The sequence below is a fragment of the Rattus norvegicus genome, chromosome 1, assembly GCF_036323735.1.
Source record: "Rattus norvegicus strain BN/NHsdMcwi chromosome 1, GRCr8, whole genome shotgun sequence".
NCBI lineage: Eukaryota > Metazoa > Chordata > Mammalia > Rodentia > Muridae > Rattus > Rattus norvegicus.
In genome coordinates this window covers 147,152,923-147,179,479 of record NC_086019.1, presented here as the reverse complement: position 1 = coordinate 147,179,479, position 26,557 = coordinate 147,152,923, and the positions used below count along the sequence as shown (strand labels likewise).

Sequence of the window (26,557 nt, the reverse complement as noted above, 5' to 3'; positions counted from 1 at the left end):
GTCTGATCCAACACAATCCCTGACTTAGCACCTTTAGGAGTACCGGACAATGTGGTGCTGGAGGGGCAGAGTCAGTGGAGCCACAGAGAACAGAATATTCCTATTTTTGTGTCCAATGCTTCAGCTCAGGTCCTTCTAGGTCTACAAGGACACCTCTCCCCAGCCAAGTTTGCCCAATTGTCACTCTCACAATCCCCATGGCAGTAATTGACTCATCCGTAAGCTCCCCTAGATTGTCCTTCATCATTTCTTCAGTGGCTTGTGCACTGCAGTCTCCTGAAGCAATCTGTTTTCAGCATCTGGTTTCCCTTGATAGGCTGGGTTTGGCTCTCACCTTCCACTTCTTGCCTGTTTTGGGAGGCACTGGGCACTGGGGGATTGATTAGTGAATGTATTCAGTCAGCAGCCAGCACCCAGCACCAGGTGGTTCTACCTAACTGCCTATTCCTCCCACTCACTACACAATATCCCCTTTAAGTAACGTTGGCTAAAGCAAACTGTTGCTATTTAAAAATTACTATGAGTGCCTGTAAATTGCAGGTTTGTCTTTGCATTTGGACATGGGAAGGGAGGGTTGCTATAAAATTTGTGAAAATACAGACTGTCATAGAGGTGTACACATAAACATTTGCTAGCAGTAGTTTCTTCCTTTGGAAGCTGTGAAGTTTTAGTAATGCCCCTTCTTTTGTGTTTCAGTTTTCCACTGTCTACAGTGAAGAGGTGCTGTTTTGTGAAGTTGCTGCTGACCAGAATTAGGAAAGTAGGCTGCCGTTGAACCATGCTTCCACACGAAATCTAGAGACACTCAAGTTCCACAGCACTTTACCTTAGATTCCAATCTCAGAAGCAAACGAAACGAGACAAACAGAAAAACCAAACAAGAAGAAGCAGAAGAAGAAGCAGAAGAGGAGGAAGAGGAAAAAGAGAAGAGTGAGGAGGAGAATCAGAACAAGAAGAAAAGAAAAGAAGAAGAAAAGGAGGAGGAAGAGGAGGAGGAAGAGGAAGAAGCAGAGGAAGAGGAAGAAGAAGGAGGAGGAGAGGGAGAAGGAGAAGGAGAAGGAGAAGGAGGAGGAGAGGGAGAAGGAGAAGGAGAAGGAGAAGGAGAGGGAGAGGGAGAGGGAGAAGGAGAAGGAGAAGGAGAAGGAGAAGGAGAAGGAGAAGGAGAAGGAGAAGGAGAAGGAGAAGGAGAAAGACAAGAAGATGATCAATATTTTATGCCGGTTGTAGGTTGCACAGTTTGTTATTCCACCATTGGGAGGTAGAGTCAAGATCTCCCACCTCAAGCTCAGACTGTGCTACATCATGAGTTCAAGACCAGCCTGGGGTTTGTATCCATACCCTAACCTAAAAACCCAACCCAAGAAAAACAACAGAAAAAAAGTTTTAAGATTTTTTTTCCCTGCCTAGGGAGCATTGGGAACAGTGTCCTCCCTAGGGGTTACCCAGATCTGCTCTGAGTGCTGGTCATCTGAGACAGTGGCAGTGGTGGGAGGGGCAGGGTGAGGTGGAGGGGGCGTGGCAGCCCAAGGCAAGTTTAGTATGCTGTCACTTATTGGCCAGCCAAAGAGACCTTGACCAACTGGCAGCTGCCTGGTCGTCATGGCAACGAAGCACGCTAACGCACCGCGGAGGTTGGTGCTGGCTTTCAAGAGAGCAAGGGGCAATGGCGCGGAATGTGTATGGTCCTGGAGTGCGGATGGGCAACTGGAACGAAGATGTCTACCAGGAGGAGGTGCTGAGACTCCTCTCGCATCCTTAGGATCCCAGACCCTACCATGCATATTCTCTCTCTGCTGAGCATTCAGCATCCTCTCTCCCAGCCTCTACCCCAAGCACCTTTGCCACCCGCTGTCTCTGAGCACCCAGGCTCACTGGATGTCTCGGTCCAAAACCCAGAGCAAGAGCAGCTTGCCGCCTCTTGGGCGCTCTGCCTTCACTAGGTTTGTGGCACTCTTAGGTCCTGGGAAGGTTCTGGATTACAAGCATATGGCGAGGTCTGGACTTTTCACATCCTCCCCACAGTCAGGAGGACCCCTGTAGAGTCTGCTGGTTTCCTATATACCTACTACTTCTGATTGATTCTGGATGAGATACGCAAAGGGGCCCTGGCCTTTTTTTCTTCCTGAGTTTCTCTTCTCATCCCCCTCCCCTCGCTCCCCCATACTCCCCGCCCCCAGATACTACGGTGACATGCTGCTGACATTTCTGCCATCCCTATAGGGATCACGTTTCCTTTTGTGTTCTTAAACTGTCTTTGAACTCGGGGTGCTCCTGAGGGAAATGTTCTCAGTATCTGCTCCTCAACAGCTCTGTCCCGGATTCCTGTTCACTCAGTCTTTGCATCCCCAGGAGCGCTTGCGACACTTCTTAGAGAAGAGGGAAAAGGGAGAGCTTCTTATTCAGAGAAACAGAAGACTGAAGAAGCACATTTTGAGACCGGTAATGTTAAATTCCAAACCCAATTTCAAAAAAATTCTGTCTAGTTAAGTATGAGTTAAGCAAAGAAAATTTCTATAAACAAGTAACCGTTTTGGAAACTGGATTTTAAAAAAATTAATCTGAAAAGTATAGTGTTTAGAACTCTTCTAGATTTTAGAAACATTAAGGGAAGTCTGCCCTTAATTCTGTGTACTTAACTGTGTTTACTTAATTGTTTGCGTTTTCCAATGAAGGGATGGATTAATGCTTTCACAAGTAAAGTGACTTTCAGTTGCTGGGCAAAACACATTTAACAAATGTTGAATGACTTGGCAGTGGAATACTATGCAGAGTCCAACAGCTTCACATGATCTTGTTTGGGGTCACGGGGAGCCTGAAGGACACTAACCAAGGATCTGAGGAAGGGAGGGCCTTACTGAGATGGCGCTAGTCTGAGAAGGAAAGGAGGTACACCTGGGAGGGGCCTTGGCCTCAGTGGCTAAGGAATTGAGTAGCTTATTGGAAAATTTCTATTAAAATTGCAGTTGCAGCTTTCGGTATCTGAAGATGGCTATGTCCACTATGGTGACAAAGTGATCCTTGTGAATCCTGACCATGTCCTGACGGAGGAAGCTGGCGTGTTTATGAGAGGAGACCTGAGCCTGTGTATGAGCCCAGATGAAATTAAAGCACAACTTAACGATGACTTAGAGATACCATGTGGTGTGACTGCTGTGCCGACCATCGCCCCGATAGGCAGGAACACCTTCACCATTTTGAGGTAGAGACACTCAGATTCAGAGGACTGAACTATATGCTTGGATTTGTAGCTTGAAAACAGTCTGAGATGAGGAGACACTGGTCAGTAAGTGTTTGCCTTGTATGTCTGAGGGTCTCTAGAACCCTAATCAATCATCTACTAAAACTGACTTGAAGTTTTGAAAATGATCAACAGGACCCTTAGAGACATACAATCACAATTCAAAACTACTGATTTCACTTGGTTGATTTTGTGACAATGTTTCAGTGACAAGAATAGAAACTGTTGTCTGCATCTTTTGTTTAATTTTTCTTGAGTACAAAAATGGTTTGTGGTAAAGTTGATGATCATTTTTACTCCCTGGAAAATTATGAGGGAAGATTGTATTCAATGCCTGCACAGGTATAACTTTGGCTCTGTCTTAAAATGTCAGCGCACATGACCTTGGCTTATGCTAACATGGCATTTTTCGTCCTTTCTGGTCAAAGTCTACAGAGTTGGGAGGCCCTGGGTTTGACCTGTGGGGCAGGGCAGGGAATAGCATGCTAGCTAGATGTTAAGGCTGAAACAAAAAGATTTTTATAGCTGGCTGTGGTGGCTTACACCTGTAACTTCAGCACTCCCAGTAGGCTGAGACAGGAGGTTTCCTGAAAGTTCCATGTCAGTTTGGGCTACAGAGAAAGTTCAAAGCTAGCCTGGGCTTCAATATGAGACTCTCAAAACACCAAAAACCAAATCCATGCACTTTCCCAAATAAAGATACAAGTATAAGGTGGTGCGCAAGAATATTTCAATGAATGTTGCACAATTCGATGATGGATTCTAGCCAGTGATTCTCATCGGCTTCTCCTGATGTTTTCTGGGATGACTGAGGTCTTTGCCAGGGTGAACAAAACAGAAGGAAGAGAAGCTTTTGTTAATTTAGTCCTGAATGTGAATATACAGTCAAGAAAAGTGTGGGAATGAGGTAGGCCTCACGCTTTCCTGTCGCTCTCACCCTCTAGTAACAATGCTAACAGCTGCAATGTGGGCCAAGTGGTTGTATACGGGCAGGACTTCTGTCTGGGGATACCAGCAGGACTGGAAGGCAAGATGGTGAGTCTTCTCCTGTGTGCCTACTGCCACCTATCAGTCTAGTTTTCTAAGATGGCCAATAGCTACCCATTGAAGGGACCGTGCAGATGAGGGCTCTGTTTCTGCTGGATTCAGCCTGTAGGTTCCAGTGGGCATTTTGTACCTGATTTTTTTCCCCTTTGTAAACAACAACAACATCCCCATCCATAAAAGCTATGGAGTGAAGAGAGAAAAGTCTTTTTTATGTAATACAGCCGTCAAAAGTAAAAAAAAAATCTATATACTACTTTAAACATCAAATTAAACGACTGGGTTAACTGACATTTCCCATTTTCCATGAATACTAACAAGGTATATACATTGCCCAGACTAATCTTGAACTCCTAGACTCAAAGTGACCTTCCTGCCTGTCTCAGTGTCTCAAATATCTGGGACTATAGGCATGGGTCATTGAGCCCAACTCTGGCAATTTAAACTTTTTTTTTTCTTTTTTCTTTTTTCTTTTTTTCGGAGCTGGGGACGGAACCCAGGGCCTTGCGGTTGCTAGGCAAGCGCTCTACCACTGAGCTAAATCCCCAACCCCCTCAATTTAAACTTTTGATTAGCAAATCCTTTTTTTCTAATAAGCAATAAGGACAATATTAGTATGTAGAAGCCAGGAGGTTTGAGTTCCTAAAATCCTCCTATACTTTGGAGATTATGGAGTATAATAGGCCCGGGCAGTGGCGCACACCTATAGGCCCAGGACTTGAGAGGTTGAGTCTGGAGGATTGACATGGTTTGAGACTCACCTGGGCTACAGAGTGAGACCTATCTCAACAAAACACAACAGACACAGAATCAGATAAGCATGTGCTTGGATTTCACGTGGAAGCTGGGTCAAAGGGATTTGTGTAAATTAACCATCTGAGTACTCAAAACTTGAGCACCATGCAGGCAGTGCCGCCATTGCTTCATACTAACTCAATCTCTTTTCACGCGAGTCTCTGACAAGGACACTGGGAACACAGAAGTTAAGCTACTAAACGACAGAGCAGGGATGTATGTACTATTATGGTTTGGATGCAAAATGTGTCCCTATAGGCTCCTTTGTTTGAATACTGAGTTCTCAACTGATAGTGGTCCTGTGAAAGCTGGAGGAAGTGCTTTTCAGGGAAGGAAAGGTCTTATAGGTTATAGCTGCCTTAGGTTCTGGGCCAACCTCTCTGCTCCCCGGTCTATTGAGATGTAATCAGGGGCCTCACATGCACTACCATAGTGCTAAGCTGTTCCCACTCCCAAGTTTTCTCCTCAGTGATAGACTCTCTAAAGTGTGAGCCCAAATAAGACCCCCATCAAAACACCAAGAGCTACTTCTTGTGACAATTTGCTGACGTTGAGAAAAATAACACCAACGTATTTCAGTAAATGGGTGATTCTAGTATTGTCTGGTGTGACATTTTACCATCATTTTTTGGTACCACAAAGACAAACCAACAGTGTCAGTCAACTTATGCCACGCATAGGTATCTACCCGCAGCCTGAGTTTAGATGCAAAATTAAAACACTAAGTCACCAAGACAGGAGTGCTGTACCCAGAGATCAGCACACCAGCGTTTGGCTTCTTCTATTTATGGTTTTCTATATGTCTTCTTAAAAATAACAAAAGTCGGGTGTGACTATGATAAGCATCGGAGTTCTTTCTACTCCAGTGTTTTCAAAGCACAGCTTCACAATTATGTTCAGGAAGAGCCTAATATACACTCCTGTGTGGCAGTACTATGGCTACCAAGCCTTTATTTTATGTTCAGGAAATCAAATGTACTTGTTTCCCCTCCCCTCCTCTTTCCCCTCTCCCCCTATTTGTCTGACTAATCAGCTAAGGCTGGCCTTGAACTGGTGCTCTTCTTGCCTCAGCCTTCTGAGTACCGAGATTGCAGGTGTGTGCCTCCGTACCTAACAGATTGGGATTGTTATACTATTTTTATGTCATATATAAGGTTCCATCAGGATCTATGAGGAAATGCTCAAAGCTTCCCCCCCTTCCCAGTTATCACTAACTTCTATCTATCTTCAGAATAGATTTTTTTTGGCATAGAATTACTGATATCAAGAATGTGATTATAATTAGAAGTATTGAAAGCTGGATATGGTGACACACACCTATTAATTTCAGCACTCAGGGTGCTGAAGCAGGATTGCTGTAAGTTCCAAGCCCATCTATGTTGCAGAGTGAGAGCCTGTTTTGTTTTTATTTTATATTATTTTATTTTTTATCTTTATTAACTTGAGTATTTCTTATTTACATTTCGATTGTTATTCCCTTTCCTGGTTTCCGGGCCAACATCCCCCTAACTCCTCCTCCTCCCCATCCTCCCTCCATTACTGCCCTCCCCCAAACAATCATGTTCACTGGGGGTTCAGTCTTGGCAGGACCAAGGGCTTCCCCTTCCACTGGTGCTCTTACTAGGATATTCATTGTTACCTATGCAGTTGGAGCCCAGGGTCAGTCCATGTATAGTCTTTGGGTAGTGACTTAGTCCCTGGAAGCTCTGGTTGGTTGGCATTGTTGTTCATATGGGGTCTCGAGCCTGTTCAAGCTCTTCCAGTCCTTTCTCTGATTCTTTCAATGGGGGTCCCGTTCTCAGTTCAGTGGTTTGCTGCTGGCATTTGCCTATGTATTTGCTGTATTCTGGCTGTCTCTCGCAGGAGAGATCTATATCCGGCTCCTGTCAGCCTGCACTTCTTTGCTTTATCCATCTTATCTAATTGGGTGGCTGTATATGTATGGGCCACATGTGGGGCAGGCTCTGAATGGGTGTTCCTTCGGCCTCTGTTTTAAACTTTGCCTCCCTATTCCCTGCCAAGGGTATTCTTGTTCCCCTTTTAAAGAAGGAGTGAAGCATTCACATTTTGGTCATCCCTCTTGAGTTTTATGTGTTCTGTGCATCTAGGGTAATTCAAGCATTTGAGCTAATAGCCACTTATCAATGAGTGCATACCATGTATGTTTTTCTGTGATTGGGTTACCTCACTCAGGATGATATTTCCCAGTTCCATCTATTTGCCTATGAATTTCATAAAGTCACTGTTTTTGATAGCTGAGTAATATTCCATTGTGTAGATGTACCACATTTTCTGTATCCATTCCTCTGTTGAAGGGCATCTGGGTTCTTTCCAGCTTCTGGCTATTATAAATAAGGCTGCAATGAACATAGTGGAGCACGTGTCTTTTTTATATGTTGTGGCATCTTTTGGGTATATGCCCAAGAGAGGTATAGCTGGGTCCTCAGGTAGTTCAGTGTCCAATTTTCTGAGGAACCTCCAGATTGATTTCCAGAATGGTTGTACCAGTCTGCAATCCCACCAACAATGGAGGAGTGTTCCTCTTTCTCCACATCCTCTCGAGCATTTGCTGTCACCTGAGTTTTTTGATCTTAGCCATTCTTACTGGTGTGAGGTGAAATCTCAGGGTTGTTTTGATTTGCATTTCCCTTATAACTAAAGATGTTGAACATTTCTTTAGGTGTTTCTCAGCCATTCAGCATTCCTCAGCTGTGAATTCTTTGTTTAGCTCTGAACTCCAATTTTTAGTAGGGTTATTTGTCTCCCTGCAGTCTAACTTCTTGAGTTCTTTGTATATACATTTTGGATATAAGCCCTCTATCTGTTGTAGGATTGGTAAAGATCTTTTCCCAATCTGTTGGTTGCCGTTTTATCCTAACCACAGTTTCCTTTACCTTAGAGAAGCTTTGCAGTTTTATGAGATCCCATTTGTCGATTCTTGATCTTAGACTATAAGCCATTGGCGTTTTGTTCAGGAAATTTTCTCCAGTGCCCATGTGTTCGAGATGCTTCCCCACTTTTTCTTGTATTAGTTTGAGTGTATCTGGTTTGATGTGGAGGTCCTTGATTCACTTGGACTTAACAAGTCCAAGGGTCATAATCATGGATCGATCTGCATTCTTCTACATGTTGACCTCCAGTTGAACCAGCACCATTTGCTGAAAATGCTATCTTTTTTTCCATTGGAGGGTTTTGGCTCCTTTGTCAAAAATCAAGTGACCATAGGTGTGTGGGTTCATTTCTGGGTCTTCAATTCTATTCCACTGGTCTATCTGTCTGTCTCTGTACCAATACCATGCAGTTTTTTATCACCATTACTCTGTAATACTGCTTGAGTTCAGGGATAGTGATTCCCCCTGAAGTCCTTTTATTGTTGAGGATAGCTTTAGCTATCCTGGGGTTTTTTGTTATTCCAGATGAATTTGGAAATTGTTTTGTCTAACTCCCTGAAGAATTGGATTGGTATTTTGATGGGGATTGCATTGAATCTGTAGATCGCTTTTGGTAAAATGGCCATTTTTACTATATTAATCCTGCCAATCCATGAGCATGGGAGATCTTTCCATCTTCTGGGGTCTTCTTCAATTTCTTTCTTCAGAGCTTGAAGGTCTTATTGTACAGATCTTTTACTTGCTTGGTTAAAGACACACCGAGGTATTTTATATTATTTGGGACTATTATGAAGGGTGTCATTTCCCTAATTTCTTTCTTGGCTTGTTTCTCTTTTGTGTAGAGGAAGGCTACTGATTTATTTGAGTTAATTTTATACACAGCCACTTTGCTGAAGGTGTTTATCAGCTTTAGTAGTTCTCTGGTGGAACTTTTGGGATCACTTAAATATACTATCATATCATGTGCAAATAGTGATATTTTGACTTCTTCTTTTCCAAACCGTATCCCCTTGATCTCCTTTTGTTGTCTGATTGCTGTGGCTAGAAGTTCAAGAACTCTATTGAATAAGTAGGGAGAGAGTGGGCAGCCTTGTCTAGTCCCTGATTTTAGTGGGATTGCTTCAAGTTTCTCTCCATTTAGTTTAATGTTAGCAACTGGTTTGCTGTATATGGCTTTTACTATGTTTACATATGGGCCTTGAATTCCTATTCTTTCCAGGAATTTTATCATGAAGGGGTGTTGAATTTTGTCAAATGCTTTCTCAGCATCTAATGAAATGATCATGTGGTTTTGTTCTTTCAGTTTGTTTATATAATGGATCACGTTGATGGTTTTCTGTATATTAAACCATCCCTGCGTGCCTGGGATGAAGCCTACTTGATCATGGTGGATGATTGTTTTGATGTGCTCTTGGATTCGGTTCGCCAGAATTTTATTGAGTATTTTTGCATCGATATTCATAAGGGAAATTGGTCTGAAGTTCTCTTTCTTTGTTGTGTCTTTGTGTGGTTTAGGTATAAGAGTAATTGTGGCTTCATAGAAGGAATTCGGTAGTGCTCCTTCTGTTTCAATTTTGTGGAATAGTTTGGATAATATTGGTATGAGGTCTTCTATGAAGGTCTGATAGAATTCTGCACTAAACCCATCTGGACTGGGCTCTTTTTGGTTGGGAGACCTTTAATGACTGCATCTATTTCATTAGGAGTTAAGGGGTTGTTTAAATAATTTATCTGTTCCTGATTTAACTTTTGTACCTGGTATCTGTCTAGGAAATTGTCCATTTCCTGAAGATTTTCAAGTTTTGTTGAATATAGGCTTTTGTAGTAGGATCTGATGATTTTTTGAATTTCCTCTGGTTCTGTAGTTATGTCTCCCTTTTCATTTCTGATTTTGTTAATTTGGACGCACTCTCTGTGTCCTCTCGTTAGTCTGGCTATCTGGTTTATCTATCTTGTTGATTTTCTCAAAGAACCAACTTTTGGTCCTGTTGATTCTTTCTATGGTCCTTTTTGTTTCTACTTGGTTGATTTCAGCTCTGAGTTTGATTATTTCCTACCTTCTACTCCTCCTGGGTGTATTTGCTTCTTTTTGTTCTAGAGATTTTAGGTGTGTTGTCAAGCTGGTGACATATGCTCTTTCCTGTTTCTTTCTGCAGGCACTCAGAGCTATGAGTTTTCCTCTTATCACAGCTTTCATTGTGTCCCATAAGTTTGGATATGTTGTACCTTCATTTTCATTAAATTCTAAGAAGTCTTTAATTCTTTCTTTATTTCTTCCTTGACCAGGTTATCATTGAGTAGAGCATTGTTCAACTTCCACGTATATGTGGACGTTCTTCCCTTATTGTTATTGAAGGCCAGCTTTAGCTCGTGGTGGTCTGATAGGATGCATGGGATTATTTCTATCTTTCTGTATCTGTTGAGGCCTGTTTTATGACCAATTGTAAGGTCAACTTTGGAGAAAGTACCATTAGGTGATGAGAAGAATGTATATCCTTTTGCTTTAGGATAGAATGTTCTATAAATATCCGTTAAGTCCATTTGGCTCATGACTTCTCTTAGTCTGTCTACATCTCTGTTTAATTTCTGTTTCCATGATCTGTCCATTGATGAGAGTGGGGTGTTGAAATCTCCTACTATTATTGTGTGAGGTGTAATGTGTGTTTTGAGCTTTAGTAAGGTTTCTTTTACGTATGTAGGTGCCCTTGTATTTGGGGCATAGATATTTAGGATTGAGAGTTCATCTTGGTGGATTTTTCCTTTGATGAATATGAAGTGTCCTTCCCTATCTTTTTTGATGACTTTTAGTTGAAAATCGATTTTATTCGATATTAGAATGGCTACTCCAGCTTGCTTCTTCAGACCATTTGCTTGGAAAGTTGTTTTCCAGCCTTTCACTCTGAGTTAGTTTCTGTCTTTGTCTCTGAGGTGTGTTTCCTGTAGGCAGCAGAATGCAGGGTCCTCATTGCATATCCAGTTTGTTAATCTATGTCTTTTATTGGGGAGTTGATACCATTGATGTTGAGAGATATTAAGGAATAGTGATTATTGCTTCCTGTTATATTCATATTTGGATGTGAAGTTATGTTTATGTGCTTTTCTTCTCTTTGTTTTGTTGCCAAGACAATTGGTTTCTTGCTTTTTCTAGGGTGTAGCTTGCCTCCTTATGTTGGACTTTACCATTTATTATCCTTTGTAGCACTGGATTTGTAGAAAGATATTGTGTAAATTTGGTTTTGTCATGGAATATCTTGGTTTCTCCATCTATGTTAATTGAGAGTTTTGCAGGATACAGTAACCTGGGCTGGTATTTGTGTTCTCTTAGGGTCTGTATGACATCTGTCCAGGATCATCTGGCTTTCACAGTCTCTGGAGAGAAGTCTGGTGTGATTCTGATAGGTCTGCCTTTATATGTTACTTGACCTTTTTCCCTTACTGCTTTTAATATTCTTTCTTTATTTTGTGCATTTGGTGTTTTGACTATTATGTGATGGAGGAGATTCTTTTCTGGTCCAATCTATTTGGAGTTCTGTAGGCTTCTTGTATGTTTATGGGCATCTCTTTCTTTAGGTTAGGGAAGTTTTCTTCTATAATTTTGTTGAAGATATTTACTGGTCCTTTGAGCTGGGTGTCTTCACTCTCTTCTATCCCTATTATCCTTAGGTTTGATCTTCTCATTGAGTACTGGATTTCCTGTATGTTTTGGACTAGTAGCTTTTTCCGTTTTACATCATCTTTGACAGTTGTGTCAATGATTTCTATGGAATCTTCTGCTCCTGAGATTCTATCTTCTATCTCTTGTATTCTGTTGGTGATGCTTGTATCAATGGCTCCTTGTCTCTTCCTTTGTTTTCCTAAATCCAGGGTTGTTTCCCTGTGTTCTTTCTTCATTGCTTCTATTTCCATTTTTAATTCCTTCAACTGTTTGATTGTGTTTTCCTGGAATTCTTTCAGGGATTTTTGTGATTCCTCTCTATAGGCTTCTACTTGTTTATGTTTTCCTGCATTTCTCTAAGGGAGTTCTTCATGTCTTTCTTGAAGTCCTCCAGCACCATGACCAAATATGATTTTAAATCTAGATCTTGCTTTTCTGGTATGTTTGGATATTCAGTGTTTGCTTTGGTCGAGAATTTGGCTCTGATGATGCCATGTAGTCTTGGTTTCTGTTGCTTGGGTTCCTGTGCTTGCCTGTTGCCATCAAATTGTCTCTGGTGTTACTTTGTTCTGCTATTTCTGACAGTGGCTAGACTGTCCTGTAGGCCTGTGTGTCAGGAGTGCTGTAGTCCTGGTTTCCTGTTTTCCTTCAGCCAGTTATGGGAACAGAGTGTTCTGCTTTCGGGCTTGTAGTCTTCCCTGTCTACTGGTTTTCAGCTGTTCCTGTGGGCCTGTGTCCTGAGTCGTCCAGGCAGGTCACTTGGAGCAGAAAAGTTGGTCCTACCTGTGGTCCCGTGGCTGAAGTTGCTCGTGGGGGACTGCTTTTGAACTCCCTGTGAAGGCGGCAACCTGTGTTTTGTTTTTAAAGATAGTATGTAACTGGTTCTTTTTAAATTGATTGCACCAATCGGTATTCTCAACAGCAGTACATAAAGTGTGACAAATGTCATAGAGTAACCTTTACTAATTTGAACAAAGAGGCAAACAGGAAAGGGTATTTGATTGTTGCAGTACCTGTACCTTTCTCTGTAACTTTGCCCCACCCCTCCTATATTCTCACTTTTCCTTCCTCTCTCCACCTTCCTCAATCTTTTGCCCTGAGAACCATGTGTTCTTTGCCTCTGTATAGATTTGGGTTTACTTATTTGCCTTTTGAAAGATAATCCATCTTATCTAGAAGTGCAGGCTGACAGGAACCAGATGTAGATCTCTCCTGAGAGACACAGCCAGAATACAGCAAATACAGAGGCGAATGCCAGCAGCAAACCACTGAACTGAGAACAGGACCCCCGTTGAAGGAAATCAGAGAAAGGACTGAAAGAGCTTGAAGGGGTTTGAGACCACATATAAACAACAATGCCAACCAACCAGAGCTTCTAGGGACTAAGCCACTACCCAAAGACTATACATGGACTGGCCCTGGGCTCCAACCTCATAGGTAACAATGAATAGCCTAGTAAGAGCACCAGTGGAAGGGGAAGCCCTTGGTCCTGCCAAGACTGAACCCCCAGTGAATGTGATTGGTGGGGGGGAGGGCGGTAATGGGGGGAGGACAGGGAGGGGAACACCCATATAGAAGCGGAGGGGGGAGGTGTTAGGGCAATGTTGGCCTGGAAACCGGGAAAGGGAATAACAATCGAAATGCAAATAAGAAATGCCCAAGTTAATAAAGATGGAGGAAAAAAAAAGAAAGATTTTATTTTATTGGATATTTTTATTTACATTTAAATTGATATACCTTTCCTGGTTTCCCATCCAGAAGTTCCCTATCCCATTCCCCTGTTTCTATGAAAGTATTCTCCTACCCACCCACCTAGTCCCTCCCACTTCCCTGCCTCTGACATTCCCCAACTCTGGGGCATCAAGTCTTCACAGGACCGAGAGCCTCTCCTCCCACTGATGCCAGACAAGGCCATCCTTTGCTACATATGTGGCTGGAGCCATGGGTCCATCCCTGTGTGCTCTTTAAATGGAGGTTTATTCCCAAAGAGCTCTGGGGGTGGGGTGGGCATCTGGTTGATTGATATTGTTGTTGTTCTTATGGGGTTGCAAACCCTGTTAGCTCCTTCAGTCCTTTCTCTAATTCCTCCATTGGGGACCCTGTTCTACGTTCAGCGGTTGGCTGTGAACATCACCTGTGTATTCGTTAGACTTTGGCAGAGCCTTACAGGAGACAGTTATATCAGGCTCCTGTCAGCATGCACTTCTTGGCGTCTGAATTATGATCTGGGTTTGGTGGCTGTATATGGGATGGATTCGCAGGTGGAGCAGACTCTTGTTGGCTATTTCTTCTGCTCCATATTTTGTCTCCATATTTCCTCCTGTGAGTATTTCTGTTCCCCCTTCCAAGAAGGACTGAAGTATCCAGTTTGATCTTCCTTCTTTTTGAGGTACATGTGGTCTATGAATTGTATCTTAGGTATTCCGAACTTTTGGGCTAGTATTCACTTATCAGTGAGTGCATACCATCTTTTGTGATTGGGTTACCTCACTCAGGATGATATTTTCTAGTTCCATCTATTTGCCTAAGAATTTCATGAACTTATTTTTTTTTTTTTTGCTTTTTTTTTCTTTTTTTTCGGAGCTGGGGACCGAACCCAAGGCCTTGCGCTTCCTAGGCAAGCGCTCTACCACTGAGCTAAATCCCCAACCCCAAACTCATTGTTTTTAATAGCTGAGTAGCACTCAATTGTGTGGAGGTACAACGTTTTCTGTATCCTTCTCTGTTGAAGGGCATCTGGGTTCTTTCCAGCTTCTGGCTATAAATAAGGCTGCTATGAACATAGAGGAGCATGTGTCCTGTTATATGTTGGAGCATTTTTTAGGTATATGCCCAGGAGTGGTATAGCTTAGTCCTCAGATAGTACTATGTCTACTTTTCTAAAGAGCCACCAGACTGATTTCCAGAGTGGTTATACTAGTTTGCAATTCCAGCAGCAATAGAGGAGTGTTCCTCTTTCTCCACATCTTCACCAGCATCTGCTGAGTTTTTGATTTTAGACATTCTGACTGGTGTGAGGCAGAATCTCAGAGTTGCTTTGATTTGTATTTCCCAGATGACTAAGGATGCTGAACATTTCTTTGGGCATTTCTCAGCCATTTGGCCTCAGTTGAGAATTCTTTGCTTAGCTCTGTAGCCCATTTTTTAAGAGTTATTTGATTCTCTGGAGTTCTTGAGTTCTTTGTATATATTGGATATTAGTTCTCTATGGGATGGAGGATTGGCTAAGATCTTTTTCCAATCTGTTGGTTGCCATTTTGTCCTATTGACAGTGTCCTTTGCCTTACAGAAGCTTTGCAATTTTATGAGGTCCTATTTGTTCATTTTGATATTAGAGCATAAACCATTGGTGTTCTGTTCAGGAAATTTTCCTCTGTGCCCATGTGATTAAGGGTATCCCCCGCTTTCTCTTCTATTAGTTTCAGTGTATCTAGTTTTTTATGGAGGTCCTTCCTTGATCCACTTGGACTTGAGCTTTGTACAAGGAGATAAGAATGTATCAATTTGCATTCTTCTACATACTGACCTTCAGTTGAACCAGCACCATTTGCTGAAAATGCTGTCTTTTTTCCACTGGATGATTTTAGTTCCTTTGTCAAAGATCAAGTGACCACAGGTATGTGGGCTCATTTCTGGGTGTTCAATTCTATTCCACTGATCTATCTGCCTGTCTCTGTACCAATACCATACAGTTCTTATCACTATTGCTTTGTAATACTGCTTGAGGTCAGGATTGGTTATTTTCCCAAAAGTTCTTTTATTGTTGAGGATAGTTTTCACTATTCTTGTTTTTTTGTTATTTCAAATGAATCTGCAAATTGTTCTTTCTAACTCTATGGATAATTGAATTAGAATTTTGATGGAGATTGCATTGAATCTGTAGATTGCCTTTGGCAAGATGGCCATTTTTACTTTATTAATCCTGCCAATTTGTGAACATAGGAGATCTTTCCATCTTCTGAGGTCTTCTTCGATTTCTTGCTTCAGAAACTTGAAGTTCTTGTCATACAGATCTTTCACTTTCTTGGTTATAGTCACACCAAAGTATTTTATATTATTTGTGACTATTGTGAAGGGTGTCATTTCCCTAATTTCTTTCTCAGCTTGTTTATCCTTTGAGTAGAGGAAGGCTACTGATTTGTTTGAGTTAATTTTATACCCCGACACTTTGCTGAAGTTTTTCAGGTTTAGGAGTTCTCTGGTGAAATTTTGTGTTCACTTAAGTATACTATCATATCATCTGCAACTAGTGATATTTTGACTTCTTCCTTTCCCATTTGTGTCTCTTTGACCTCCTCTGGCTAGGACTTCCTGTACTATATTGAATAGGTAGGGAGAGAGTGGGCAGCCTTGTCTAGTCCCTGATTTTAGTTGGATTGCTTCAAGTTTCTCTCCATTTAGTTTGATGTTGGCTACTGGTTTGCTGTATATTCCTTTTACTATTTTTAGTTATGGGCCTTGAATTCCTGATCTTTCCAAGACTTTTATCATGAAGGGCTGTTGAATTTTGTCAAATGCTTTCTCAACATGTAATGAAGTGGTCATGTGGATTTTTTCTTTGAGTTTGCTTATATAGTTGAATTTGATAGATTTTCATATATTGAACCGTCCCCCACATCCCTGGGATGAAGCCTACTTGAATCGTGATTGATGACCATTTAGACGTGTTTCTGGATTCAGTTTGTGAGACTTTTTCTTTCTCTCTCTCTCTTTCTCTTTCTTTTTCTTTTTTCTTTCTTTTTTTTTTTTTCGGAGCTGGGGACCGAACCCAGGGCCTTGTGCTTGCTAGCCAAGTGCTCTACCACTGAGCTAAGTCCCCAAGCCCAGTTTGTTTTGCATTGATATTCATAAATGAAAATTTTCAGAAGTTCTCTTTCTTTGTTGGGTCTTTGTGTGGTTTAGGTATGAGCATAATTGTGGCTTCATAGAATGAATTGGGTAGTGCTCAATCTGTTTCTATTTTGTGGAATAGTTTGGACAGTATTGGTATGATGTCTTCTATGAATGTCTGGTAGAATTCTGCACTAAACCCATCTGGTTCTGGGCTTTTTTGGTTGGGAGACTTTTAATGACTGCTTCTATTTCTTTAGGGGTCATGGGACTGTTTAGATTGCTTATCTGATCCTGATTTAACTTTGTTACCTGGCATCTGTTTAGAAATTGTCCATATCCTTCAGATTTTCCAGTTTTGTTGAGTATAGACTTTTGTAGTAGGATCTGATGCTTTTTTTTAAATTTCCTCAGTTTCTGTTGTTATGTCTCCCTTTTCATTTCTGATTTTGTTAATTAGAATACTGTCTTTGTGCCCTCTGGTTAGTTTGGCTAAGAGTTTATCTATCTTGTTGTTTTTCTCAAAGAATTCGCTCCTGGTTTTGTTGATTCTTTGTATAGTTCTTTTTGTTTCTACTTGGTTGATTTCAGACCTGAGTTTGATTATTTCCTGCTATCTACTTGTCTTGGGTGTATTTACTTCTTTTTGTTTTAGGATTTTCAGATGTGCTGTGAAGTTCTAGCGTATGCTCTCCCAAGTTTCTTTATTGAGGCACTCAGAGCTATGAGTTTTCCTCTTATCACTGCTTTCATTGTGCCCTATAAGTTTGGGTATGTTATGCCTTCATTTTCATTACATTCTAAGAAGTCTTTAATTTCTCTTTTTATTTCTTCCTTAATCAAATTATCATTGAGTAGAGTGTTGTTTAACTTCCATGTATATGTGGGTTTCCTGTCATTTTTGTTGTTATTGAAGACCAGGCTTCAATATGGTGATCTGATAGGATGTATGGGATTATTTCTATATTCTTGTATATGTTGAGGCCTGTTTTGTGACCAATTTTATGGTTAATTTTGGAGAAGGTTCCATGAGGTGCTGAGAAGAAGATATATCCTTTTGTTTTAGGATAAAATGTTCTATAGATATCTGTTTAATCCATTTGGTTCAGAACTTCTGTTTGTTTCACTGTGTCTTTGTTTAGTTTCTGATTCCATGATCTGTCCACTGATGAGTGGGGTGTTGAAGTCTCCCACTATAATTGTGTGAGGTGCAGTGTTTGCTTTGAACTTTAGTAAAGTTTCTTTTATAAATGTGGGTGCCCTTGCATTTGGAGCATAGATAATCAGAATTGAGAGTTCATCTTGGTGGAGTTTCCTTTGAGGAGTATGAATTTCCCTTTCTTATCTTTTTTGATAACTTTTGGTTGAAAGTTGATTTTATTTGATATTAGAATGGCTACTCCTGCTTGTCTGTTGGAACCATTTGCTTGGAAAAATTTTCCCAGCCGTTTGCTCTGAGGTATTATCTGTTTTTGTCACTGAGGTGTGTTTCCTGTATGCAGCAAAGTGCTAGGCCCTGTTTATGTATCCAGTCAGTTAGTCTATGTCTTTTTATTGGGGAATTGAGTCCTTCGATGGTGAGAGATATTAGGGACCAATATCTGGTTAGTTTGGCTAAGAGTTTATCTATCTTGTTGTTTTTCTCAAAGAATTCGCTCCTGGTTTTGTTGATTCTTTGTATAGTTCTTTTTTTTTAAGAGGTGGAGTTATGTTTGTTTGTGTGGCTCTCTTATTTTGGGTTGGTTGAAAGATTACTTTCTTGCTTTTTATAGGGTGTAGTTTTTCTTCTTGTTTTGGAGTTTTCTATCTATTATCCTTTGTAGGGCTGGACCTGTGGAAATATATTGTGTAAATTTGTTTTTGTCATGGAATATCTTGTTTTCTCTATCTATGTTAATTGAGAGTTTTGCTGCATATAGTAGCCTGGGCTGGCATTTGTGTTCTCTTAGGGTCCATATGACATCTGCCCAGGATCTTCCAGCTTTTATAGTTTCTGTTGAGAAGTCTGGTGTAATTCTGATAGGTCTGCCTTTATATGTTACTTGACATTTCCCCTTACTGCTTTTAATATTCTTTCTTTGTTTTGTGCATTTGGTGTTTGACTATTATGTGATGGGAGGAATTTTTTTCTGATCTAATCTATTTGGAGTTCTGTAGGCTTCTTGTATGCCTATGGGCATCTCTTTCTTTAGGTTAAGGAAGATTTTTTTCTACAATTTTGTTGAAGATATTTACTGGCCCTTTAAGTTCGGAGTGTTCACTCTCTTCTATACCTATTATCCTTAGGTTTGAACTTCTCATTGTGTGCTGATTTCCTGGATGTTTTTGGTTAGGAGCTTTTTGTGTTTTGCATTTTTTGACTGTTGTATCAATTTTTTTTATGGTATCTTCCATCTCTTGTATACGGTTGATGATGCTTGCCTCTATGACTCCTGATCTTTTCCCTAGGTTTTCTATCTCCAGGGTTGTCTCTCTTTGGGATTTCTTTATGGTTTCTATTTCCACTTTTAGATCCTAGATGGTTTTGTTCATTTTCTCACCTGTTTGGTTGTATTTTCCTGTAATTCTTTAAGGGATTTTTCTGTTTCCTCTTTAAGGACTTCTACTTGTTTACCTATGTTGTCTGTATTTCTTTAAGGGAGTTACTTATATCCTTCTAAAGTCCTCGAACATCATCATGAGATGTGATTTTAAATCAGAATCTTGCTTTTTCCAGTGTGTTGAGGTATTTAGGACTTGCTGTGGTGGGACAACTAGGTTCTAATGATGCCAAGTGGCCTTGGTTTCTGTTGCTTAGGTTCTTGCACTTGCCTCTCACCATCTGATTATCTTTGGTGTTAGCTGGTCTTGCTGTCTTTGACAGTGGCTTGACCCTCCTGTACACCTCTGTGTCAGCACTCCTGGGAGACCAGTTCTTTCCCAGAGGGGATTTGGGCACAGAGAGCCTTGGCACAGGGTTAGGTCCTTGTGAAGACAGAAGTGGGAAAGATCCTGTTCCAGACTGTTCCTCTGTTCGTCTGTCCTGAGGGCTTGAAGTCACCTTCTTAACCCCCATCCCCACCCCCAACCCCTCTGCGTGTGTGTGTGTGTGTGTGTGTGTGTGTGTGTGTGTGTGTGAGAGAGAGAGAGAGAGAGAGAGAGAGAGAGAGAGAGAGAGAGAGAGAGAGAGTTTGTACAGGACACCATTTAGGAGTCCGTTTTCACCTTCTTCCTAGTTTGAGGAAGGTCTTTCTTGTTTCTGTTATTAAACTATGTATTCCAGGCTAGCTGGCCCATAGGATGGCAGGCAATTCTTAACTCTCTGTCTCCCGTTTTCCCACAGGATATCTAGGATTACAGATGTGCACATTACTGCATCTAGCTGTTTTATGTGGGCTCCTCAGGTCCAAACACAGGCCAGCAGGCTGTGCAGGAAGAGCTTTTGTTCACTGACTTAATTCCTTAGCTCCTCCATTGCTTTTAAGGTCTAGTCTGTTAGACATCTGATAAAAAGAAAAGCAAGTATTAATTTCTAGATGTTTACAGCTTGATATTTTAACAGAATAGTTTAAATTTGTTCTTTAACACACTTGAGATTTATTTTGGTAAAAGGTTTTCCACTTGAGTTTCCCAAGTGACCAATCATTTCGCGTATTACCTGTTGAATAATTCTTCCTTCTGACATGCTATGCTTCCCTAAGCATATATTAACTCATCCTCTGCACTACATGCTCTTCCTGAGTGTTCTATTTTGATCCACTGAAGTCATCTATTTTTACTCTGGGACTACAATGTTGTAATTATACAGCACCCTAATACACTTTGACAGATCTTTGTTTTCCCCCATTATCTTTCTTTGTCTGAATTACATTGGGAATTAATCTTTGAGTTAAGTGGAGTAATTATCTTTCCCTATTCCTCCGCCTTTGCAGAGAAAAAGTCACGTTGTGCTTGCTTGACACTGTAAAGTTGAGTGCTTTTTTATTAATAGCTTTGACGGTTTTACTCTTGTGAAGCGTCTTGACTTCACTTAGGAAGGCGTTTTAGATCTTGGTCAGGTTTTATGACTCTCTTCACGTGGCAGTAACACTGGTCTTGATATTGTTATTCTTTCCCGCCCAGAGTCTTTTGAATGTCACTGCAGCAAAGTTCTTCCCTACCCAGGTCCAGCTTATTCTCTTTCTCCACAGCACATACATCATCCATCTTTTTGTTCAGGCCCCATTAGTTTGTTCTGGCTTCTGGGGAACACCTCTAAGCATAGACAATCCTCTCATTTAGCCTTGTATCCCAAGTAATGCCACTGTGGGAATCACCAGTCACATGGGAGGACAGTGAACATCCAGAGGGTAGCGAGATACTTCTCTTATTCACAGACCATCTCCTCTCTTGCTGGGTAGAGAATGTTCAGAGGATTAAAACTCACAACTTCTTTGTCTCACCTCAAACATAGCTTCACAGACAAAAAACATTGATGAGGGGGCCAGGTAGGTAGCTCAGTGACTAAGAGCACTTGTTGCTTTGTAGAAGACCTGAGTTTAATCCCCAGCATCCACACAGTCCTAGGGGTTTGGATGCCCTTCTTGGCAGGCATCAGGCACACACATGGCACACACATATACATGCTGATAAAATACTCAATACACATACATGCTTAATACACATAAATAAAATCTAAAAATTCAAACACACTAAAAACTTGCTAAAAGGCAGAGAATCCTCATCCATGTTCAAGGTGAAGATGAACAAGCAAAGAGCTAGCTAGCAAGGAGAACCATCTGGACTTCTCGCAGGATGGGACAGCTTTGGCAAAGCATAGCCATGCAGATGACATCTGTTCCCAATGGGGACATGGATTCCAGATGGCCAAGGTCACTCACGAGCAAGTGCCAGCTGTGATAGCTCCAGGTTGAAGAGTACCTGATCTCAGGTGCCCAGTTTCAGCAATGTTATTTATAGTGCCTAAGACCCAGACACAGGCCCCGTGTTTTGAAACAGACTGAGAGCAGGAAATGGAGTATGGAAAATGTCTGACCTCTCCATTCCTGTGACAAAACACCATGGCCAAAGTGACCTGGTTCATGGTTCCAGGTTATTACAAGGCCATGAGGATGGTGGGGAGAATGGCAGAGACAGTGCTGGTACAGTAGCTGAGAGCTCACACCTGATCTTGAAGCAGGAGACAGAAAGACAGAGAGCTAACAGATGGTGTGGACTTTTAAAATCTCAAATCCCACTCCAGTGACACACCTCCTCCAGCAAGACCACATCTTTTAATCCTTCCCAAACAGTTCCTCCAAACTGGGGCCCAAGTATTCAAACATATGAGTTTGGGGGCCATTCTCATTTAAACCATCATAGAAAAGAAAGACAGGATATGGGGAAGGAAGGAGGAAGGGAAAGATGGGGGAGAGATACTATTCTGACATATTCCTAAGCAAGGGGGGAATTGTGCTTTCTCATAAGATGGGTAGGAACAGGGTTCTAGAAAATGCTTGCAATGCAGTTCATTTGGTCATCCATTCTCCAGCTTTCTGGGTGGTTGTGACTCAAATCATGTGTGTGCTGCTGTTTCTAGCTGTATTTAACAAGTGACCACAGGACCCTTCTGAAGTCTTCTGTGAAGTCCTGGCTCCAGGAGGTGACTCTGACAGATACGGTCACCCATCTGAACTGGTGGCAGGCTGCCTTCCTCAACCCCCAGCTGCGCTTGGAATATGAAGGCTTCCCAGTCAGGGTGAGCTTGGCATATGGGACAATGGGATCTGGGCTCTGCAGGGACAGACTGTGGCTCACAGTTGCCAGTTAAGCAGAGGCTCGCTGTAGCTCCAATAGCAAATAGACTTCATCTTTTTCTTTCCTTTGTAACTCAAAAGTGGATAGCAGCAGTGTGAGGCAGCCCTTTTCTCTCAACCCTGGTTGCGAGTTAGAATCACCCTCAGGGCTGTGCAAAAGACCTGGGAGCCCTGGACACTTCCAATACAGGCTGTCAGCGATGTATGAAAGCCCAACATGTAATACAACTTCCCAGTCTCGTCCATGTAGTCTTCATTAGGTCAGCCTCTTCCCCCATTTTTCTTCTCTCCTTTTCTTCTGCCCTTCTTCCCTTTCCTCCTTTTGTCTCTCCCTCCCCCTTTCTCCCTTCCCTTCCTCCATCCCTGCCCCTCTTCCTTTTTCTCTTTCTATCCACCTTCTCATCTCTTCCCTTTGTTTTTCTTCTGCTTTCCTTTACCTCCTTCCTTCCCTCCTCCCTTCCCTCTTTTTTTCTCTCCCTTCCTGTTTCTTTCCTCACTCTTTAGCCCAGATTGAACTGAAACTCTTCATTCTTCCAAGTGCCTGCACCACTTGCTTGATGATTTTTAAGTTCCCATCTTCCAAGATCCTGGGCAGCCTTGCGAAGGGATGGGACAACAAGCAGGTACTGAGGTAGTCCCTGGTCACTCTTGGTTTAGACTCGGGGCATGACTCTTTTGGGAGGCTCCCACGGGCTCAAAGCAAGCTTTCTGCTACCTCTCAAATCAAAGGAGGCATCTGCTACACAGGACTTATCAGAAATCACTTGGGAGCATCTGCCATCAGCAGCTTTATAAAACTAGTCAGGAAAGGGGCTACAGTCCCAGGCTACTCTGAATCTGTCCCACTCAGTGGGTCTATCTCTTTAAGGCTTTAGCAGGGCACCCTGGCTCCTGGAGGCTCTTCCACAGTTGTACAAGGTGGAGGGTGGTCACCTTATCCACAACAAAGCAAGCTTGGCAGAATCTTCTCTGTAGCTATCCTTTCCAAGTTTGGCTTTTCTAGGACAGTAGTGGCTATGATCTTCATCCCCTCTAGTCAGTGCCTCTGTAAGCTAGAGGTGTTCATGATACTTCCTTAGGGAGTTTTGTGAGGACCCAAAGGTTAAGTCATAGCTCATTGCTGTCTGCGGCCCTGGCTGTGCTTCTTTGTGAGAGTAATGTGGTTGCATGAATTCTTTGTCCCAGTGATGATTCACCTCATTGTGGTCCAGGAAGGTCTGATTTTTACTCAGGCAAGCTTGCATGTCTGCCAGAGAGCCCAGGACTCCCTAAGCTACCTCACACATGCTATCGCTGTCTCAGTAGACCTCCAGCTGCAGCTATGGCTAAGTGAGTTAGGGACATCAGCTGTGGAGGTGAGACAAATGTGTACTGGGGAAGTGGGGTGCCTCAAGCAAGTGCTGCCAGGAAGGAGCTGAGAGACTTTAGTTAGGTAGGTTTGGAGACAGTTCCAGTAAAGGGGAATGCTGGGGCTTAGGAGCTGACCTGAAGGCAAGGGAGATCTTACAATTGAGCATGTCAACTACTCCTCTCTCAAGGGAGAGCAGACTGGCGCCAGACTGAGGCTGTTGAGGAAGGAAGGAAGGAAGGAAGGAAGGAAGGAAGAAAGGAAGGAAGGAAGGAAGGATGAGAGACAGACAGACAGACAGACAGACAGACAGACGGATGGATATTCCTGTCTGTTGGGGATTTTCTGGCTTGGTCACTGCTCATGTTTTGTCGGTTTATAAGAGACTGGGCTGGCCTTGGTCCTGTCCAGACCAATTACGATCGTAGTAGCTTTAACTGATGAAGAGTTCTGTGAAATGGACTCTGCTCACCAGTAAGGCATGGCTTTGGGCACCAGAGCAGCTTGCATGCCAGGCACAGCCGCTTTCCTTCTGACAGCACTCATCTTACAAGAGCCAGGGTTATAAGATTTATTTGGCCAATTGTGTTAGTTCACATCTGTAATTCCAACATTCTGGAGACTGAGGAAAGAGGATCATGAGTCCTAGGCTAGCATGAGGTATACAGCCAAGTCCTAGTCTCCAGGAAATTCTAATTATAAACACATTATCTATTCATTTTCAGCATCATTAAAGTACAGATATGAAAACCACCAGTATTAGTTCAATCTTCCAGAAGCAACGACTTTATATGCTATTTTCTATGCATATACATGTATATACATATATATATGATATATGATATATATTAATGACATCCTGAGTAGCTATGGAGATGTCTCAGTAGGTAGAGTCCTGTGCACTGCTACGCAAGTTTGAGGACCTGAATTTTTATCTCAGTACCCATGTAAAAGGCAGGTAAGTCAGCATGTACCCTGTAATCCTAGTGCTAGGAGGCAGATGCAGGAGTATTCCTGAGGCTCTCTGGGCAGCCTATCTAGTTGATCAGCTCCAGGCTTAGTGGGAGATGCTTTCTCAAAGAACAAGGTGGAATGCAATGGGGAGATACCCATTGTCTCCTTTGGCCTTCATGTGTACAAACACACATGTACACAGGCACCCCCCACATGTGTGCAAAGACCCACACAAACATGTATGCATACCACACGCATAAATAGGAACTCCTGAATATATGCATGTGTGTATACACTCATGCACACATGTGTGTATTTAATATCATCAGCTATATTTTGCATTGTCAAAAGTCTTCTTCGATACGACTTTGAATGATTATTCTACCATGTAGATATCTACCATGATGCATTCCATCAAACCATCATAGTTCTGCGGCCTTATAAGTTACATATGTACCACACTGAAATGAATATGTTAATATATTCCTAGACTTTTGCTTCTAGGAAAGTGGACAGAATGCTAATAGCACTTTCTTTTCCTATCCTGTAAAGGCAAATGAAAAGATTGTCATCTATCATCGTCACACAAATCGAGCCCTGGCAGTCCACCGGAATCTCTCCTTAAGGTATGATACTGGCAGATGCAGGAGAGTGCTCTAATTGGCTCAGGGTCATGCATGTAAAAGCAGAGTTGTTTAACTAAAACTCCTTGTCTAGATGTGCGAGGTAAAGATTTTTAGATGCTCAGTTAAAAGCAACAACATTGATTTATTTTTATCACCAAGGTTTATAAGAAATTATTTAAAAGTAAGGATCAATTTTTAGTTTTCAATGATTAAGATAATCAAAAGACAAAATTTGCTTTAAATTCACAGATGGTCTATATGTTTATTACCTAGAATTTTGATTGGCCGAAATTTAAATGCCAACAGTCTTAATTCTGCCAATATTTAATTTTAACATTAAATAAACTTAGTGTTTTGTTTTGAGAATTACTTTGAGATTTCTACACTGCCCACACATTATCTATTGACTGATATTATATCTGATATGTTTAAATATCATAATTGTGAATTCCAGTGCTGAAAATTTGCTTTGTGTAAAACTTTGATATTGCTATTCACTAAAGTCTACTCAATAGAGATGTTGGCTATAGAGGGTCCCTATGAGCCTAATCCTCTGCAGACATGGGTGAAACATTTCTGCGCATGTACCATATTTTAGGAGCCTTCTTGGGCTTTGTACAGAGGTCTGACCCAACAGGAATTTTTCTAGGAAGGACAATGTCCATGAATCAACAAACATTCATGGAGTGTTACACTCTGTTTCTAACTGGAATCCATTTTTGTTTCGGTTCCAGGACCTACTTTGGGAAGGAAGCTGAGGTTGCCGCTCACACACATTTTGATCCACACAGAGTTGAAAAACCCAAGAACCACTGGATGCTGGTTACTGGAAATCCCAGAAATAAGTCCAACACCATGCTAGACATCTCTAAACCTATTGCAGTGGATACCCGGGCCGTGGAGCAGGCCATGGGCATCAATACATAGTGACGTACCAGGCATTCGTGTGGCTCTTGTCAGCTGCAGGTCTTAAAAGAAAGGAACAATCTTCTTGGTTGTACCCCAAGCAGTTTTACAGTAGGTGAAGAATTCCATGAATACATCATTAAAAGACATACCACATTAAAATTACTAAATTGATGTTGGGAGCCTGGCTCTGGGGAGCAAATAGTGTTTGAAAATGAATTGTATTTGAGATTAAGTCAGCTTTTGTTGATATCCCAATTGTGAAGAACTTAGTGCCCCCCTTCAGAGCCCCTTGCCTACAGGACCAACGAGGCCTGTGCTCCTTTCCAAAACTGGGTTTATGCAATAAAGAGGTCAGAAGTTTGCGGATGTTTTGACACTGCTGTTTGTCCCCTAATTTTCTTCTGTGTAGAACAATGTGTAGCTATGAGATGAAGCTTTGCCTTGGAATTAAAATCCCCCTACCACTGAATTCTTGGTGCTGGGATAAAATGCA

At 41.8% G+C, this 26,557-nt stretch overlaps 1 protein-coding gene across 1 annotated transcript; it reads left to right on the top strand.

The window, feature by feature from the left end:
* Positions 1 to 1,658: 1,658 nt before the first annotated feature.
* Cfap161 (cilia and flagella associated protein 161) lies at positions 1,659 to 26,557 on the top strand. The gene is made up of 7 exons (NM_001100581.1): positions 1,659 to 1,732; positions 2,350 to 2,439; positions 2,964 to 3,199; positions 4,183 to 4,273; positions 22,011 to 22,169; positions 25,082 to 25,155; positions 25,890 to 26,557. The coding sequence occupies exons 1-7, from the start codon at positions 1,664 to 1,666 to the stop codon at positions 26,080 to 26,082; spliced, it is 912 nt and encodes a 303-aa protein (NP_001094051.1). The 5' UTR covers positions 1,659 to 1,663; the 3' UTR covers positions 26,083 to 26,557.